The sequence below is a fragment of the Ursus americanus genome, chromosome 25 (genome assembly GCF_024610735.1).
Source record: "Ursus americanus isolate L20-20 chromosome 25, mUrsAme1.1.p, whole genome shotgun sequence".
In the NCBI taxonomy this organism is placed as follows: Eukaryota; Metazoa; Chordata; class Mammalia; order Carnivora; family Ursidae; genus Ursus; species Ursus americanus.
The window spans coordinates 30,241,502-30,261,315 of record NC_142151.1 but is presented as its reverse complement, the minus strand read 5'-3'; the positions used below and the strand labels follow the sequence as shown (position 1 = coordinate 30,261,315).

The 19,814-nt window shown below is 36.3% G+C and overlaps 1 protein-coding gene across 8 annotated transcripts in view; it reads right to left on the bottom strand.

Moving 5' to 3' along the window:
* The window catches only part of DNM1L (dynamin 1L), a 45,087-nt gene that overhangs the window by 807 nt on the left and 24,466 nt on the right, over window positions 1–19,814 (bottom strand). For 2 of the 8 annotated variants that reach the window (XM_045811930.2, XM_045811932.2), the window contains 15 exons: window positions 19,462–19,533; window positions 17,105–17,191; window positions 15,224–15,386; window positions 13,874–13,994; window positions 12,381–12,512; window positions 11,122–11,328; window positions 8,146–8,266; window positions 7,768–7,923; window positions 7,436–7,525; window positions 5,959–6,051; window positions 3,552–3,608; window positions 2,644–2,721; window positions 2,300–2,332; window positions 330–506; window positions 47–156 (listed from right to left, as the gene is read on the bottom strand). In XM_045811930.2, coding sequence (XP_045667886.1) covers window positions 47–156; window positions 330–506; window positions 2,300–2,332; window positions 2,644–2,721; window positions 3,552–3,608; window positions 5,959–6,051; window positions 7,436–7,525; window positions 7,768–7,923; window positions 8,146–8,266; window positions 11,122–11,328; window positions 12,381–12,512; window positions 13,874–13,994; window positions 15,224–15,386; window positions 17,105–17,191; window positions 19,462–19,533 — 1,697 coding nt within the window. The remainder of the gene's footprint in view (window positions 1–46; window positions 157–329; window positions 507–2,299; window positions 2,333–2,643; window positions 2,722–3,551; window positions 3,609–5,958; window positions 6,052–7,435; window positions 7,526–7,767; window positions 7,924–8,145; window positions 8,267–11,121; window positions 11,329–12,380; window positions 12,513–13,873; window positions 13,995–15,223; window positions 15,387–17,104; window positions 17,192–19,461; window positions 19,534–19,814) is intronic. The other 6 variants (XM_045811935.2, XM_045811937.2, XM_045811933.2 and 3 more) reach the window with 3 other exon arrangements.

Below are 19,814 nucleotides of genomic sequence, written 5' to 3'. Positions count from 1 at the left end.
AATCATTGAGCAGTACTGAAGTCTGATTTAGTACTATAGTACTAACCTGTCTTGAATATTCTTTCTGACAATAAGAAAATATGATTTGATGAGCCGTTCAATGACCTCACAGTCTCGCTGTTCACGGGCAGACAGTTTTCGTGCAACAGGAACAGGCTAAATGGAGTGAAGGGAAGAAAAAAATTTTACTTCTGTGCCATTTTGAAACAGCAAGCTTTAACAGTTAAAGGTCAGTAAGTTTTCGTGACTTTTAGTTCCTTTGGTCTTCTGAAGTGTTTTCCTAGTCATCTGGTTATCTTATTAGTGCTAACCCCATGCGCGTGGCTTACCACATCCAGCAGGTTCACAGCATGGCCTTTCTGTGGACTGGCTGGCATAATTGGAATTGGTTTTGATTTTTCCTCAGCTAATAACTCTTCAGCTTTTGAAGTTTTCAGCATTCCTCTCCAGTTGCCTGTGGTTGGTTCCTGAACACCGTCTCCAACCCCACCACCTCCAGCTGCAGCCTGAAAAAAACATGTTCCAAAACCTATTCCAACTGTATATCCTATCTGACATTAACTGAACAAAAGTTCATTTTCTTTGACAGCAGTCAAGGAGAACGCACATCCAGTACCATCTGGAATTTCATCTATTCTGCCAGATTACAGGGTCAGAAAAAGATGGTGGTGGCATGTGTAACTGGAACCCTGAGCCAGTGTAAATAAGAGAGAGGTTCTGTTGTCAGTGCTTTGCAAGGCCTTAGCCAACAGATTTTTCTTTATCGTTTGCTAACTTTAAAATTCTTCCTCTTCTCTAACCCCTTTAATAGATTGTGGGAAAAGTATAAACTGCCCTTAAAAACAAGAGTGCGTATTAAAAGCACAAGGAAAAACAGAACTGCCTTATACACTGTTGAACTATGATCTCTCCAAAAGTTTATGAACTCATGTCTCAAAAACTTCGGAATTTTATCTATTTTCCAACAAAATACTAGAGGATAAAACTACAAACTCTGTAATAAGACAAGAATACATTCACAATTCTTGGGCTAATAGTGACTTTAAGCTGCCTAAAATGTGGAATGCGACATAAACTCAAAGTAAGTTTCGTCAATGTCTATACTCTTAAGGGTCTACTGAAAGAGATCTAGTAATCACCAGCACTTCTGCACCTTCTTTTCATTTGTAAAAGAAAAAATGTTTGGGAAAAACAGTAACTCATCAACATTTAAGAATGTTTTTAGATGTTCTTTAAAAAGATCTTACAGTCTAAAATGGAGTTCAGAGGGCATCCAAACTTTAAACCGAAGCATGTTATGGCGATTGTTAAAAAACATGAGAACAAACTGGGGGGTCAATTGTAAGGTGATGGTTGCTCAACCAGACTTTTGGGGGTGATCACTTTGTAGTGTATACATACGTCAAATTATAATACTGCACACCTGAAACACGTATTTTTAAAAAGTCAGTTTGGGGTATCATTCTGAATCAAAACACTGGCCCAGATTTGCCTCTAATACATCAGTTAAGATATGCCATATCCAAATATTTGCAGTATATTTATATACTAATCTTAAAATGAGTAATTATATTTTTAAATGCCTGTTAACTATAGCATGAATGATAAAAAGAAAGGTAAGCAAATTCAGGGTGATGCCACGAGTGAAATAAACTTTAAGCAATGATTTAGATGGCCCTCTGTAAAACAAAGTGGGCTAAGAGAGGATAAGACATTAATAAACTTTTGAGGTTTAGAACCTTAGACCTGGACAATTAGTGAGGAAAGCAGCTAAATACACAAAAACCAGAAATAAGGATGGGTCTGAATAATTTAATGATTATCTCATTTCCCCCCAAAAAAAGGTTATCAAGAATTGACAGTCTCAAACTCTCCCAGTCCCTGTTCCAAATTCGCTTAAGCTGCTGAGGCACATGCCAAGCCCCGCGTTTCGGTGACAAGGCGAACTGCGTGGCCACGCAGGCAAGCAGCAAGAGAGGGTGATGCATGAGTACCGGACAGATCTCAGAACCTTTAAAGAGGAAATGTCCAAAAGTACTAACTTCCAGCTCTGGAATCTTAATTCCCTACCACAATATTAAAATCAAAACTCGGAGGAAAGCCTATTGTTATTTTAAAAAAAGTTAAAACTAGAACTAATGCCATCTTAGAAGGATTAGTTAGGTAAGAGAAACATTAAAAAATGGAACACAGACACAAGAGCTAGATGCTACTGCGCAAACAGCTGCTTCAGGGGTTTCGAAGACAGTGTGTCAGTGAGAACCAAAGGTACATTTCCATTCTGAAGCAAGAGACTCACATGTTTAGTTTCTCTTCTGCTGTCCTGAATTAACTGTTAAAAGATACGTTAAAACATGCAGTTTAACAATCAAAATTTAAATACCAATAGCTTGAGTTTCAAAAGTGCAGGATAATTTCCTCTTTAAATTATTTTTCTGTGTGCATCTTCCATATTGCAAGCAAAAGAAAGGCATGTCAACAATTTATACGTTGTTATATAATTTAAAATTCCCATTAGGCTAAAATGGTCCGACCTTAGCACGACATCCCACATTAATGTTCAGTGTACAGTGTGTTGTTTCCAGATGATTATGTTGCACCAAACAACTAGGCATGCAGCTTAGATTAAGAATCAGAACAGACCTTGCCATCAGCCTCAGCAGAAGCAGCAGGGGAGGGCTCCTGGGAGGCAGGTGCCAAAGCACTTGGAACTTTAAAAGACTAAAGGCAAAAAATGCAGGGAAAGAAAATCAAGGATGCCAAAAATGCATTCAGAAACATTCTGTAAGTGTAAATTTTTCTTCTCTGTATCAAAATAGTAAAGTAACATGAAACAAAAGCAACCATGGGATATAAAGTTATTGTTTATTCTTACTTCTTGTACTATTGTCACCTTTGTTAAAAGTCTTCAGATGAATAACTAAGGAAAACCAAAATTCAAAAACTTCATTTTTATTTCTGGTAAGATCTTCTCTGGTAAAGAATTCAAGGTAACAGATTTGTATACACACATTTTAATCTATGCAACTGTTGTAGAAAATTAAAACCTATTATGTACATCTTATCTACCCTCTCCAAACTACCTTCTTTAAAGTCATTGGTCATTTCAACTAATTTTTACAAAGTTGATAAGGTTACCGTAAACTTTGTTTTAAAAGCTTGATCCTTAAGGTGGCTCAGTTGATTAAGCCTCTGACTCAGTTTTAGGTCAGGTCTTGATCTCAGGATCTTAAGATGGAGCCTGGTGTGCGTCTCTGTGCTCAGCATGGAGTCTGCTTGAGATATGTTCCCCCCCCCTTAAAATAAATCTTTTAAAAAAAATAAAAGCTTGATATTTAAGATCCACCTTTAAGCATTTTTTTCTAATGTATTCAAGATACCATTATCTTTAACTTAACCTCTTTTTAAACTTGCATACCTTTACTCAAACAATGAAAATAGTTCCAATGGAATAGTAAAGGGAGAAGAAGAAAAGACTGGAACTGAATAGTATTAAGGCTTACCAATCTTTCACACTTTGAGAATATGATTTAAAAGTACTTTTTTTTTACCTTGTCTCGTGATACAGCTGAAGGTAATTCTCTTGCTAGCCTGTTTCTCCTTTGTTCCTATAAAACACAACCAAACAAAACCGAAGTGAGTATCAGAGCATTGAGAGAGAAGCCTACTAAAAAATTTTCAGCTGAATTGAAAAGTGTGGAATAACTTACAGTATATCCTCTCACTGTTGGGACTCATGCCACAATTTTATTTTAAAACAAACAAGAAATCATTTAACCCAATGCTTCTCAATCTTTTTTTTCTGCCCAACACACCTGAAGGATACAATACAACGTCAGTAACAGTGGCTCCCTGTACCAGGGATTCTCAGTTGAGGGGTGATGGGCCGACATCTCTCTTTCCCACTAGGAGTCACTGATTTAAACTGTCCCCACATAAACGTGTGCACAATCCTTCAGCACACCCTGTGGAAGCTTAAGTGCACAGATGACAAAAAACTTAAGCCTTTAAAAATCACTCTAACCTGCACACCTGTGTGTTAAATTCACACAACTCCCATACACAAAACCCTACATACCTGTGCTGGAGGTTATCCTTCAAGGATGTTCCTAAACTTTATCCTGAACCTATCTCCCAGAAATAAATGTAGTGGTGAAAACAGTCTGTAACCTAATTTAACAGACTGACCGCCCACTCTTCTAATTTGCCAGTATTACCAGGTAACTCTGGTCCAAAGCTTAAGAAAGTGTTAAATTCAAATCAACAGGCCGTGAACACCTGCCGTATGGGAAGCACCACACCACGGCCGGTGCAAGAGTGAAACTAGAGAAAGATGGTGTTCCGGCTCGCTCGCAGGCAGCGACAGACACAGGAAAGCATTTAGGTTAAAGTCAAAATTGCTCCTAAGGAGAAACCATTTCATCAGCACTCTCAAACCTGCAAAAGAGATGTCAACAAAGCTTCCACAGTGATCTTTTATGGGTAAGACTTTCTTTTGACAGGTACTTGGCTGATTTTCATCTTTTTCATGAGGGAATCCGGTGATAAAAAAATTTTGCATATGATAAAAATATGTGGATTTAACAATCTTCAGAATAATTTACATTTTGAAGAGGGACATAAAGCAAAAGGCAGGAGGAGAATGTGGAGCCCAGAAATTCTCATCGTAGTCTGTTACCAACCATGACCTTGGCCGGCCCTGGACAACAGTCCAGGCTAACGTAGCTTTGTCAGCTGGACAAGTTACCAGCTCTTTCTGAGCCCTCAGTTTTGTAGTCTGTTAACATTACCTACCCTCAGAAGGTGGTTGTAAAGATTTGATGAGAATATCCAGATAAAGTTCTTTGTCACGGAATTGTTAAAAACAGACATACTCATGTGTTTAAAAAACAAAACTTAGCTGAAATCGTATCATAAATGACCTTGTCAGTATTACAAAAACTTACATACATCAGTTTTCCATTGAAGGTGGTTTGTGTTACAAGAACTAATCCCTTATTCTAAGACAGTGTCTACATGCTAATTTTTAATATAACTCTTTTCTAGTGCACTTTCCAAGTGCTTTAAAGTGCCTTACTCATGTCTGTTTTGAAATGTTTTTCTGACACTTGAGTCACCTCAGCTAAGGAGCTAAAAAATGGTTCCCTAAACCTGTTAAAAAGACGTTTGCTTGTTTCCTCCAACAGTATCTGGCAAAATAAGCACTAAAATAACACTGTTACCATCTTTGGGCCTCAGATTCCTCATCTGTTTAACCAAAGGACTAAAGCTGCCGACCCAGGGTCCCTTCCAGTTCCCAAATTCCATGTTTACAATTTTGCCTCCACCCATATGCATAAAAGGAAATTTTATAAAGAAGGGGACTCTAAGGTCTTACTGGATTAAAGAGTAGCAGAAAAATTTACTGTTCTTGGATAAAAGTAGCTGAGAACAAAAATAGCATTTGGATAAATTGGCTTTATCCACCAGCCTTGGCTCCATATGAGTTCTTACACAACTGATAACATTCACCTCAAATGGAAAAAAAAAAAAGCCATGAAATGCAGCTACCCCAGTACTGGTGAAAATTTACTATTAATTTAGGTAAATCTTGGAATGTTTCCTTCCCAGCTTTCAGAGCCATATGAAAACGTTAAACACTCAGGTTTCCACTCTTCAACCTGAATAAACTACAACTGTTCCTGAAAGGGAGCTGGCAGTTCTTCAGCACTAAATCAGTGAATCCCAGATCCCCTCTGAATCGCAGTGGTGTAAACAGAAAATTAGAATAATGTTGCCAGGTGGTGTTGAGAACTAGATTTAACATAACAATGTAATGCCCTCAGCATACTTCCTGGGATTGTAACCAGACAATAATATGGTCCATGTGTGTTTTATAGTTATCCCATGCTCAGGTAAATTTGATACAACTGATTTACATTTTTTTCTCTCAAAAACAATAATTCAAATGGTATTTACCTCTATGTTATTGTTCATTAGCCCACAAGCATCAGCAAAGTCTGGATGTTTTGTGTTGATATAAGCCAATTCAATTGCCACTAAGTTATGGACCTAGAAGAAAAAAAATTAGGCTATATGCAAAAATATGTCGACCTAATTCTACTTTAGGAAACATAAAACTTAGTGAACAGTTCTAAAAAAGACAGTAGGGGACACTGATGCCTAAATCAATAAATAATTACATTCCAACTGATGCATATGTTATGCCATGTAATAATTTGCTCTATCTTTTGAATTTTTTATATCTCAGGAGCTAAGACTGCACTTCTAAAGGGGCAGGGGAGGAAGTAACTTAAGGTAGTCAGAAGTACTTTGTTAGGGGAAAAAAAAATTCCCAGATGCAAATCTAAGTTCCAAGGCTTTATGTAATTTTGCTATTAAAATCTCAGATCATCTGCTATTCCGTGTTAAAAGTTTCAGTTCAGTTTCAACAAGAAAACATTTCATAATCAGATATAAAAGATGTTAACTTTGAGTAAAGGACATTTAAAGACCTGCGATAATGATTGATCAGCCTTAATTAGACACACACAGTTTAAATATTATACATGGTTTGAAATCCTAATGGTACAATAATCCAAAAGGAAAGTTGAAATTACTTTCTCCAGCATTGCAGAGATTCGACTCCTTCATTTGCACCGCCCTAACGAATGGCAGGTATTAGGAGAGCACGAAAATGTCAAGAACCAAGGTGAAAAGCATCTATTCAAATGAAATTCCAATGATTCTGTGCTATCAGTAACTCTGAGATCAGGCGAACTATATCCCCGCTCCTCTCAGCCTGGGGGTTACGCTCACTAGGGCAACACCCAAGCAGCAGCGCTCACATTCTACACTTAGGGATGGTTCTGGAGTCTTAGTAAACCTCCACTGGGGCTCACCACCATCCTGAGCCAAGGACCCAAATGCACTTTTAGTGACCAGACAGGAAAAACACTCCTCCAACAAATAGAGACATAAAGGCAATCTCAAATGCTTATCCCATATTTTTGCCAATTTGAGCATTTTTAAGGATAGCAGCAACCCACAAAATAGCAGCAAGCAACAATGGTATTACAAGCAAACTAGAGGTGGCCAAATGACCCCTATGTACCAGAGTTAAAAACAGCTTGATTATAAAGCTCAGTTTCCTGGGACTGAAGATAAAACTAATTTTCCATTGGATCAGTGGTGCTAAGTAGTAGAGCAAAGCTATTCACAATCCGCAACTCCTTTCTCATGAAAACCTGTGGCTGCAAGCTACCAATAATTCAAATATGAAGAAAAACCTACTTTATGCCAGAATTACTGAAGCGTCCTTTGAAGAGTGAGGTTCACTTCGTTTTCTTCCCAATACACTGGGAAACGTGCCTACACTCTAAAGGACTCCTACTGCTATACAAGAGAACTTCTTGAACAGCGGGTACAATGATGATTTGGGAAAGTAACAGCTCACCATTTCATTTGTAACAGGCAACCGTTTACGAAGAAGACAAGTCACTACTTCCACTATGGCATCATGAAGCTTAGGAAACCGCAACAACTCCTACATATGATGGAAGAAAGAAAAACAGAACAATCTTCTTTGTTTAAAGGAAAATTAAATAATCACCAAAATACTGAATTAGCTTTTAAGCGACACTTAAATATATTACTTCAAATCACTTTCCGGTCAGGAAAATGCAGGTTTTAAGTTACTTTCAGCCCATCTTCCGTGTTTCCTCCCACCCATGAAACCTGCACTCCGGGTCTTGTCCGGCTCCACCACACGGGCCAGCTCGCAGCTACCTGTGTGCTGTAATTGCTACAGTGCTGAATGATCCTCTGCATCTCCTCATGGACCAGCTCCACACAACGCAGACTGGGTTCTTCCAGACGCTTGATTTGCCGCTTGACCAGTAACTCAAATGAAACTTCAGGCACAAACAAAGCAGGACGAGGACCCTAAAAAAGTTTTTGAGCTCTTATTACACCTACACAAAATTTTAATTCTTCCCTAGGTTAAAATAAATCATGTTTTTTGGTATTTTTCGTGAGAAGTGCTTCCTAAATACCAAGTACAAGAGCAAAAATAAAATTCATTTAAAAAGATATAGCTGATGGGTTAAAAATTATAATAAACCTTTAACCTCTTTTTAAAAAATTCTAAAAGTTGAGCATACTCACAGTAGCATTTCTAATGGCAGTCAAAATGTCAATAGTGTTAAGGCCACCTAGTGGGTCAACAGATTCTAAAGTTCGCCCAAAAGTCTCATGGAAAATATAACATATCCTAGCACCACCGCATCTGAAAGGCAATGAAGTATATGGTTTGCATTATTACTGAAAGGAAAGGAAGCTACAAGTTAGAAGTCTTCCTATGAGCTTTTAAGGTCTTATTTCCCGAGAAAGTCTCAAATAATTACATTTAGATCATTTCCATGTGTTTGCAACTCCCATTAAGAACCAGTTTCTCTAATTTTTCTTTTAATGAAGAAGAGTCACCCCACAAAAGCATTCATCACGTGTATATGTGTGTGTACACACACACACACAATAACTGTTCTGTCAAAAACATCAGTTCACTAAGAACTACTAAACATCTTTGCCCCAGTTCTCTTCGACTATGAGCTTTTTACAAGAAACAGTGTCTTATTTATTTCTGTTTATTCACAATTTACAGGAGAGAGAGACAAACTTTTCCTGTAAAAGACCAGAGAGTAAACCGTTTCGGCTTTTCAGGCCACACAGTCTCTGCCACAATAACTCTGTTCTACCACTGAGCAAAAAAGCAGCTACAGACAAAATAGAAACAAATAAGCATAGCTGTGTTCCAGTAAAACTTATGCACACTAAAATCTGGATTCTACATAATTTTCACGTCATGAAATATTCTTTGAATTTTTTTCAACCATTTAAAAATATAAAAATCCTTTTTAGCCAATGGGCTCAGTTTGCTCCTGCTTTAAACAAATTAAATCTCTATTACGCACTACTCTCTTATAGTTGTCTAAGCAGAAGGTACAAGCCTAACATTACGCTAAGTGAAATAAGCCGAACACAAAAGGACAGATATTGTATGTTTCCCCTCATATAAAATATCTAGAATTAGCCAATTCAGAGACAGAAAGTAAATTAGAGATTACCAGAGACTGGAGGAGGAGGAAACAGAGATACTGCTTAATGGATACGGAGTTTCTGTTGGGGTGATAAAAATTTTTAGAAATAGATGCCATTTGATGATTGGACAATACTGTGACTTTAATTGAATGCCATTAAATTATACTTAAAAATGGTTAAATTACCAGTCTGCCTCCAACCTTTCCCTTCCCAAATAATCTTCCATAACGACTAGAATTATCCTTCTAGAATGGGATGACTGAAAGTGTTTTATTTTTATAGCAGGAAGTTTTCCGAATTCTGAAGATATCTGACTTTCCATAATCTTGTTCTTCGATGCCTTTGCTGCCTAACCTCCTGTTCTACCCCGTCACTGTACATGCAATTCTCCAAATACACCCTGCGTTACTCTTTGCTGTCCCAAAGCCTAAACACCCTTCTACTTATTGCCTCCCCAAATTCTATTCAGAGCCCAACCTGAACACATTCTTAACTATGGCACTCTCCCAGTCCCTGAGAGAAATGTAAATGTTCTCTCTTCAATGTTTTAAAGGCGTAAATGATTACACAGATATTTGCTTTATTTACTACTTATAAAACTCCCCATATATGTTATAATACGTATTCAGAAATGTGCTTATATTTAATAACTATTTAAATAAAAATACTTGATTATACTCCTGTTTGCCACATAATCGTCCCTCGTGTTACCTTGTTCTACCTTACCCACTAAGCTTTTCCAAGGTTCATCTTATAATCTTTATTTCCCTCAATATGCCATATATATCTATATCTATAGATATAGATATATATAAAATAACCAGCCATTCACCAATTCAATACTGTCTTTATGGAATTAACTCACGTAAAAGGCCACCTGGGTCACACAAAAGTACACAGAATACACAAGTGTGTGTATAATTTCCCAGGTGGTGCAATCTGAATAAGCTCTGTGAGTTGTACCAATGTCCACTTCTCATTTTGTTACTGTCCTATAGTTACGCAAAATGTCAACACTGGGGAAGATGGGGTGAAGGATTAACAGGACCTAAGAAGGTACCTTTATTTGCAACTTCCTGGAAGTCTATAATTACTTCAAAATTAAAAGATTTTTTTTAAGTGACAGTTCAGAGAAACGAACACTCTTCTATTGCTAGTAGTAAAACAATACAATCTACTAACAGTATGGCAACAGTAAGAGACTTTTAGGATGTTCCTACCCTTTAACACAGTAATTCCATTCTAGGAATTTAGCCTACAGGTTTACTCTGAAACATGCCCCCCAAGTAGTCTATCACAACACTGTTTATATATGTGTATGAATAAAAACGATCTATCAGTAGTAGAGTACTGGTTCAAGAAAAGAGAGTGTATCTAAAATGTAACATGCCATGTAAATTTTTAAGATTATAGAAATGTATAATTAATATTAGTTGTTTGTGACACGTTGATTGAAAGAAATGATTCCAAAATAGCATGATCGTATTTTGATCTGTAACATGCCATGTAAACTTTTAAGATTACAGAAATGTGTAATTTATATTAGTTGTCTGTGACACGTTGATTGAAAGAAATGATTCCAAAATAGCATGATAGTATTGTGATCTGAAATACAGACATTTATAATATTTTACAGATGCTTAGAAAAATGTCTAGGTTCATGCCAAAATTAGCAGGGACTATTTCTGGGTAGTGGAATTAAGTAATTTTGTCCTTCTGTTCTTTTTATCTGCATTTTCTTTTTGTTTCATGAAAAATTAGAGTGTGTCTATTAAAGAAACATTTAAAAAGAAATTACCAAATATTTTTAAATGCTTATCAAAGTCTTGTTTAAAAAAAAAACGAAATTTTTACTCTGCTTTACCTAAGTTTACAAAGCATTTTTACACATACATCAGATATCATCCTATTATTTCTGCAAAATACTATTCTGCAGATTATAAATCACAATCAGAAAATCTCAGAGTTAAAGTCACTGCTACAAAAGCTAAAGTAACCCAGCAATTCAGATAACCAAATTCAGAGAGAAATTTTTTTACTTACAGCTCTGAGGTTTCAATATATTTTGCAGTTCCCTCAATAGTGTTACAATATTCTGTGGCAAACTTGGTAATAAGCTGAAGTAAAGTAGCACTTTTATCGTCCACAGGTTCACCGTAGCTGTTGAGGAGAGACTGATACTGAGCAGCCAGAACATTTATCCTTGTTTTCAGCTCCGGTAAGCAATCTCTTATATGGTGCATCAATAACCTAATAAAGGTTAGAAAGAAATGATTTTAAAGAAAAATATATTTTGAAGACCCAAACAGGTCAAATTTTTTAAATGCCAATAATGGTAAAAGCTGTCAAATTTGTCGTGGCAGGAAATAATGCAATCTTAGGCTAGATGCAAATACTTATTTACTGAAAATAATGATATGAACAAAGACAACTTGGTCAACACTTTTTAAATTTGCCTTCAACCCATCAAACTGTAGTATTTGCTAGAGAACCACATATAAATTGAAAAAATTTTTGATTTCTTATTTTTTACAATGAGTACTTAGCACAGTGAAAATCAATCCAAGTCCATTAGGCTTTAATTTATTTAGGAAATAAGACAAAGGTAAGAGAAAACAGTTTTTATTTCAGTCATTTATAAATTATCTAGAAAGGTTTTCCAGTCCCTCTACTATCAATGGATATTAAGGATTCGAGGTATATACTTCAAATTCTTTTTATGAATAATAGAAGACATCCTAAAATAAGAATCGATTATGTGAAAATTTTACATTTTAATTTAGTTCCTGAAATCCCAAGTGGAAATTAAGTCACCCGCTATCTAGTTCTATTACCAAAGTAAATTGACTGTCAAGAACTTCATAATTAAGACATTTTAAAAATTCCTTTGAGGGGCGCCTGGGTGGCTCAGTCGTTAAGCGTCTGCCTTCGGCTCAGGGCGTGATCCCGGCGTTATGGGATCGAGCCCCACATCAGGCTCCTCTGCTATGAGCCTGCTTCTTCCTCTCCCACTCCCCCTGCTTGTGTTCCCTCTCTCGCTGGCTGCCTCTATCTCTGTCAAATAAATAAATAAAATCTTTAAAAAAAAATAATTCCTTTGAGCATTCCTAGACTACATAATTTAATGCCAACCACCCGAATTAAAAAAGACATCTACTTTATAAGAACCTACTGTATAAGAAACAAAACCTGAAACTGTACACACGAGAATGTTATGAAAATATAAGGAACTAAAAATGAGAGCTCTCAGACACCTATTGGCAAACCAAAAGGACCTCACTTTCCAAGAGTAAAAATGTTACCTGTTTAGAGTCCTAGCAAGATACTTTGTTCCATTTCTATTAGCCAGAGATGGGTATTTCTTTTGAAGGAAAGCATATTCATCACGGATTGAATCAGTTACACTCTTCTTATTGTTAATGTCTAGCTGGCTCCTAAGGTTGAAAAATAACAAACTGTTTAATTAAAAGTCAATTGTGTCCTCTACATACCTCAGATGATGATGGTAGTGCCACACGTTGTTTGTAATGCCTGACATGGGCTGTGTTATCGAATTCTTGTCATAATTCTATGCAGCAGGTGTTATCCCATTTTACAGCAAAGGAACCGAGGCTCAGGGACATTAACCTACCCAAGGTCACATGTTAAGCACTTCCGCCAAGACTCAATCTGTGACTTGTGATACCTGAATAGTTTAGGCCTCACCGCTACCATTAACTTCTGTCAAAAGCAGTACTCTGAAGTAACAGGGATACTCAGGTGAAAAAAAGTATAAATATGATAACCAGCTGTATATTTTATCTATATACAGACAACTAATTTCTACCAAAAATAATTAACTTGAAGAGCAGTCATTCACAAATGCAACAGTTTTGTACCATGAAAAGAGAAGGAGGGATTAAAAAAAAAAGCTGAAGGATGGGCGAGGTAGGACATATGAATAAAGCAGACAACTGTAAAGGATCTTCGGTATCACTTAGTAAAAACAGTTTCATTTAGAAAAGGCCTGAGACCCAAAGATGTTAGGTGTCATTTAAATCCACATTATGTATCTACTTTATGAACAAACTAGGAGTAGAACCCAGATCTCCTGTTAATTTCAATGCTTCCTACTTTATAAAGGCTTTCTGAATGAAGAGAGATCTTCATTTGCAATCTTTCACCATGTGACTTTGGTAGATGTATAACTTAAGTCTTCTGATTATAAAATAAACATCAACCCCTACCTCACAGAGATGTTATAAGGGTTTAAAGAGATATCATTTGCAAACTGCTCACAGGGGAGGGTCTAAAACACAGACACTCAATACTAGTTTCCTTTCTACAATTTTTAATACCAGCTATTTATAATTAGAATATCTTTAATAAAATTTCTCCAAGTCACATCCTGGCAATTATGAAGGATCACTAATGCCAGAGGTGTTAAACCAATTTATTAAAATCCTACCACCTTATTCACAAACTTTTTCTTGATTACGTGCAAATTAAATAATACTTTTTTTTTCTTATCCAGTGCACTCCTCATACATAACATAATAGGCAGAAAATTTTCAAGCCTGGCTATTAAATTTTCTTCCATTTTATGGACTGCTTACTTTAAAAACACCTTCCATTACAAATGCCCACAGGAGGCTTTAGTGAACCTCTTCCTCTAGAGCAATGAATTCCTAGCAATACCAAGATTATAGTAAAAGGGGAAAAGAGGGATAATATCACATTTTAGACTGCTTTTAAAAATTCAGATTTGCTTTGAAATGGGAATGCTGCAATTCTTATCCCATTCTTGACTGCTAACCTGTTAACTACTCCAATTATTCCAAGTTTGACTGGTATAACCCTTCCCATCAATACATCCATGGCATCAGTACCCGCATCCATGAGGTCAAGTTTAGTGATTACAGCTAAGGTTCTGCGACCTGGTAAATGCAAGAAGGAAAATGATCCATTAAATAAAGCTATTAGGTATTAACAAAGAAAAATCCTCATCTATAATCCCTCCTTAACATTACCTCTGTCATCATTTTCTAACCTTTGCTTACAAATACTGTTTTTAAAAACTAATTTTAGGGACACATGGGTGGCTCAATCAGGTCATGATCTCAGGGTCATAAGATCAAGCCCCTTGTCAGGGCCCCAGCCTCAGCAGTCTACTTGTCCCTCTCCCTCTGTCCCTCCCCAGCTAGTGCTCCCTCTTTCTCTTTCAAATAAATAAATAAAATCTTTTTTAAAAAGCCACATGCTATACTGACTGAGCCAGCCAGGTACCCCTAGAGCTTACCTTTTAATCTAAAATGACAAGTGGTTAAAAGCTTCTTAAAAATTTGAAATTAAAAAATTAAAAATTACTGTTTATGGTAATTTTCATTAGCAGTTTTCACATTAACTTTTCCTAACAAATTTTTATTTCAAATTCTTCTTCGAAGCAGGAAAAAAGAAACATGACACAGCTCACAGAACCTCCAAATACTCAGGTTAAAAAAAAATTAGCTCCTATATGGAGCGCAAAGCTATATTTATTAGCAGCAATAGTAACTACTCGCCTACAAGGTGCCATTTTATATATATTAAGAGATGCACATCACAGCATTAGTCAAATACGATACACTGACCCACAGTATGAACTAAATTAGGATTTACGAACATAATCCTTAGGGCTATGAATGCTTCATAAAAGGATTTTACCTTTATTTCTAAGAATTTCTTCTGCCTTGTCTAAATGTTTTTCTACCTCCGCAGAATGCAGATACCACAATTTTCTACTATACCATAATAATCTACAATGATTACCTATTATGATAGTTATTCTAAGAAGTCAGCCATTCAAAAATCTAAATTATTTTATTTATACAATACAAACCCTCTTTGCATAGCCCATCTTATAAATTTAAAATCATCAGGCAACCATTCATTACAAATATGGACATCATGTAAAGTGTTTTTGCCTTGACTATATAGCAACTAACCCATTAAAACTTTATTTTCCATCAGAATTTTCATTTGTAATTATAAGCAAAGTAGGAATGTATTATTTTTTAAATCTGCATTAACAGCTAGAAAAATTACTTTTAAAATTAGATATTCCCCTCGAGGGCAGATTTACCACTGTTAACCAAGCATCTCATTCAATATTAACATCTGTCCTTACCATCTGGATCTACCTCTCTTGAAATCTTAAGTGCCTCTGACGTTGCCATATCTGTATTAGCAGCAGTGACGGCAAGGATGATGGAATTTGGGTTACTGATGAACCGAAGAATGAGCTCTCTGATTTGAAGCTCAATATCCTTAGGTTGATCACCTACAGGCACCTGAACCGAACAGAGACAAACAAGGAACTAATAAAAATCAACTCAGCTTCCCCCACCCCCATTTAATCTACAGAATATAGGTATTACTCCATACACAGGTCGTTAAAATGAAGAAAGTATATACTACTACTAGTAGTAGTATGTGAAAGTCTCAAAACGTACCTCTTACAAATATCAAAAGTTTACCATGTAAAGGATTGGTCAATGGTAACTGCCTAGAGACAAATTCTTCGTTCATTCAATTAGCAAGTATTTCCTGGCAGCCTACTCTATTTCAGGCGCTGTTCTACATCAGATACGTCACAGTACTGATTTAAAAAGACTGAAATTCCTGTCTTCATAGAGTTTATATTTTAGTGATGAGAAGTAGATAATAAGCAAATACAAATGTAGTATCTAGCTGGTGGTAGAGCTATGGAAAAAAATTAAGCAGAACACAAAGCTAGGGAATGATTAGAGAAGGTTATACTTTTAAATTATCATTTTAAATAGGATTATGCTTTTAAATAGAGTAACGAGGGAAGAAGTCACTCAGATAATGACATTTAAGAGAATAAGCAGACAGTGGGGAACCTGTTTCTTCTCCCTCTGCCTGCTGCTCCCCCATTTGTGGTCGCTCACTCTCTCTCTGAAAAATAAATATTTTTTAAAAAAATAAAAAACAAAAAAAATTTTTTTAAAAGAGAGAATGAGCAGAAACGGAAGGAGACAAGGGAGAGGTACATGTAGATATCTGGGGAAGAATATTCCAGCAGAATGAACAGTAAGGGCAGAAAACTGGAGCAGATGGAGTTAGAAGAATAACAGGGATAATTTCCTCTTTTAAGAACTTGAGCTTTGACTGTGAATGAAATGAAAAGCCATTGGAGAGATTCTGAACCAAGGAATGACACAACTAATTTTCACCTTAATAGCATCACTTTGGCTGCTTGCTTAAGAACAGATTATGAGGAAGACCTATTAGGAGGTTATTGCAATAATCCAGCTGACAGGAGAGTGACTAGACCAGGATGGTAGCTATCAATTTGTAAGATATAATGGAGTTCTGGATATATTTTAAATGTAAGGAGAGCCAAAAGGATCTTCTGAGGAAGTAGGGTGTGGCATAAAGAGTGTCAACGATGACTACAAACTTTTTGGCTAAGCAACTGATAGAAGACAGCTGCCATTTATTGAGGTGGGGGAGACTACAGAAGGATCGAATAAGGTTGACGGAGAGGTCAGAAATCTAGCATAATACACATCAAGTTTGAAATGCCTATTCGACACTTCAGCGCACATATCAAATAGACAGTTGGATGTACAAGTCTGGAGATGTTTACATGCTGCCAGCATACAGACACTCATGTATTTAAAGTCATAGTTTGGATGAGATCATCAAGGGGGCGGGTAGGTGTACCCAACTGACGAGAGTTAGTCTAAAAACAGGTCTGAGGCACTCACTGTGGAGACAGTGGGAAGATAATAAACCAGCAAAACAGACAGAGGAGTGGTAAGACTGGAGAGAAACCTGCAGAGTATGGTATCCTCGAAGTCAAGTAAAGAAAGTGTTTCAAGGAGAAGGGAGGGCTCAACTATATCAATGCTGCTAATAGGCCAAGTTGATTGGGGGGGGAGGGGGACCAAAAACTGATTATTCTCATATGAGGTCAAGCAAAAACCACCACAGTCGAAAACAAACATGACCAAATCCACAATGAGTAACAACTAATCTTTACCTTGGTCATTCCTGGCAAATCCACAAGTGTCAGATTGACAACATTGGGTGAAAAAATCTTAAGATGAATTGGCTCAGGGCTTACTCCCTAAAAATAAGTTTAAAAATATCATATTAAAATTTCAGTGAAATATAAAATGCTAAAGTACACCTCATTTCAAGTAGATAACATTAGATGCTTTTAAATATGAATTAAACCATGAACATTTGAATGATCAAAACCTGATGAAACACATGGCAAGTAAGACAGACAGCCATATAGCAGGTGATAATCTTATCAAATCCTCTAACATTAATATACAAAATTTATTTTCCCTGCATTACTTCCCATTCTTGTCTCTTGATTCTGAACAGACAAAACTTCTTAAATATGTTTAACAGACTTAGTGCTGAACAAAAGAAAACTGTATCACTATCCAAATGTATGAGGTTCTTGAGTAGACAGTGAGGCACAGGGCAACAAGTTATCCAAATCAACTTGGCTCCCAATCTTTGAATATCAAGTAGCAGAAGTGTATATTTTAAGAGATCCCTCGGAAAATTTATCTGTATCTTCAGATCCCTGAATTCAATTAGTGAGAATCTGGATAGTGAGAGATACCTCTATTTCCTCTCCCCTGGACTGAGATTATTATCCAGATTGCCTTCTCTTCACCACTGGTCCTCTACAAGTTCTAAAGCTGAGCCAGTAAAAAGGCACAACGAAAATGTGCATAACTTGTCTTTGCACGTGCCCTTCTTTATCTTTGGAAACGTCCTCTCATCTTACCTACCTTATATCTTCTTTCATTAACCCAATGAAAATTCTAATTTCCCAGAAAGCTTTTTTGGAACATCCTTCATACTCTGAGTTATATTAAATTACTCCGAACTACTTTTCTATCTCAAATACACCAATGTTCCAAAGTCATATGCTGATATTCAGCATACCTACCTAGGCTGTGTACTTCTCAGGATTCCCTTATCATGTCCACTACAAAGCTTTGCTCAAATGCCTTTACAATTCCAATCCCACAGGTATTTTAAATCTTTCAGGGCTTTATGTTAGGCATATGAAATCATCTAGATATTTACACATATAAAATTACTTACATAAGATCAAAGTATCATTTACTTCATTACAAACATGACTTAGGAGAGACTTTTCACAGATTGGGGGTAGGGGACTTCTCATTCTTTGGACACTGTGGGTAAGAAAACCTGCTAGGTAAGTATATCCTATCCCCACGATAAATTACACATCTTGTTGGTATACAGACATTTCATGACATTCAGTTTAGTGTAACTAAAACTTTCCTTTCTGAAGCACTAGTCACATCCACTCTAAAGTCTAGCCCTATGTAAAATTACCACCAATTCCTAAATTCAGTAAATCCGTGGCGATGCAGGAGCGAATTCAGACTGGTATTATGATTAATAACATCCCCCAAATCAAAATTACCCCTGGTACAATTACAGGACTGAGACAAGCTAATCTATTTCCTTGCCACTTTTCTACCTCTTCTGTACAACACCATTATGAGAAATTCAAGGAAGTATGGTAGCAGCAGCAACTCAAAGGTTACCAGATGTCAGAGAGATAAATATCCTGACTAGACATAAAGAACTGATATGGCTCCCAAAATGCCTTTTTGTCAGGACAGCCACTCCAGCACAGCACCTGGCAGACAAAAGGGTTCAATGAATACTTGCTGAATATTAATGCTGGGCTAGGGCCCACTTGTGGGATTAAATAGCCTCTGGATAATACAAGAATGGAGGCTTAAAAAAAAATTTTTTTTTAAAGGAAGGGAACAGAGAGAAAGGTAGCAAGAATAAACAAAGGAAAGAAAACAAGCATTTATGGGAGGCAGTAACAGTGCCTGGTGCCAAGATTAATGGCATCTCGGACACCTAATTTACTTTAAATTCTCACAATATTAGAAAACAGGAAAACAAGTAGTTAACATTAGTTGTTATTTTCACTGAAAAAAAAACCTCTCTACTTTCATAGTAAATCTAGCCTTACTCAGGTAAGAGAGTGCTTCAAAATCTCAGAAGTTACAAAATGCCTCATGTTAGAGTACAGTCAATTCATCAGAAAAAGCTAACTTATTGTAGCAGTACCAAACAGAAAAATTATACAAGTGCTACGTACATCACCAGATCAAGAATAAATATCTAAATGAAATATCTGGTAGTATAATAAAGCTCTAAGAAACAAATGGGATTTTAAGTAGTTTTTATATATTTGTGAAAATCCCCATTAGTTTCAAACAGCAGGACTATGAATTTGCAATGCCCATCATACATTACACACAGAATACTCTCAGTATATATTTACTGTGCTTGTATGCTCCAGCTCTAAAAGATGCCCACCTTATTATTTCCTGAAATCCTTTCTGTTTCATTTTCAATTTCTTGTCGAATTTCATCAAAATCCGTGTAAAGCTAAAAATCATTGAAACAAAAAGCACAACACTCATAGTAAGATCAAGTTTTTAAGTGAGGGGTTCATAAATTTCAAAGAGGTCTATGATCTGCTTCACAGAATTAGTAAATTCTAACATATACACGTATTTTCTGAGCCAGAGTTTTATATGAGTTTCTCAAAGCTGCCTGATCCCACAACAGTTAATTTCCAAATTACGATAAAGCTCAACTTAATATGTTTTCCAAATAAACTGCTATGGTTAGAAATGTTACTAAGATTAGATTTATTTTACAAGGAA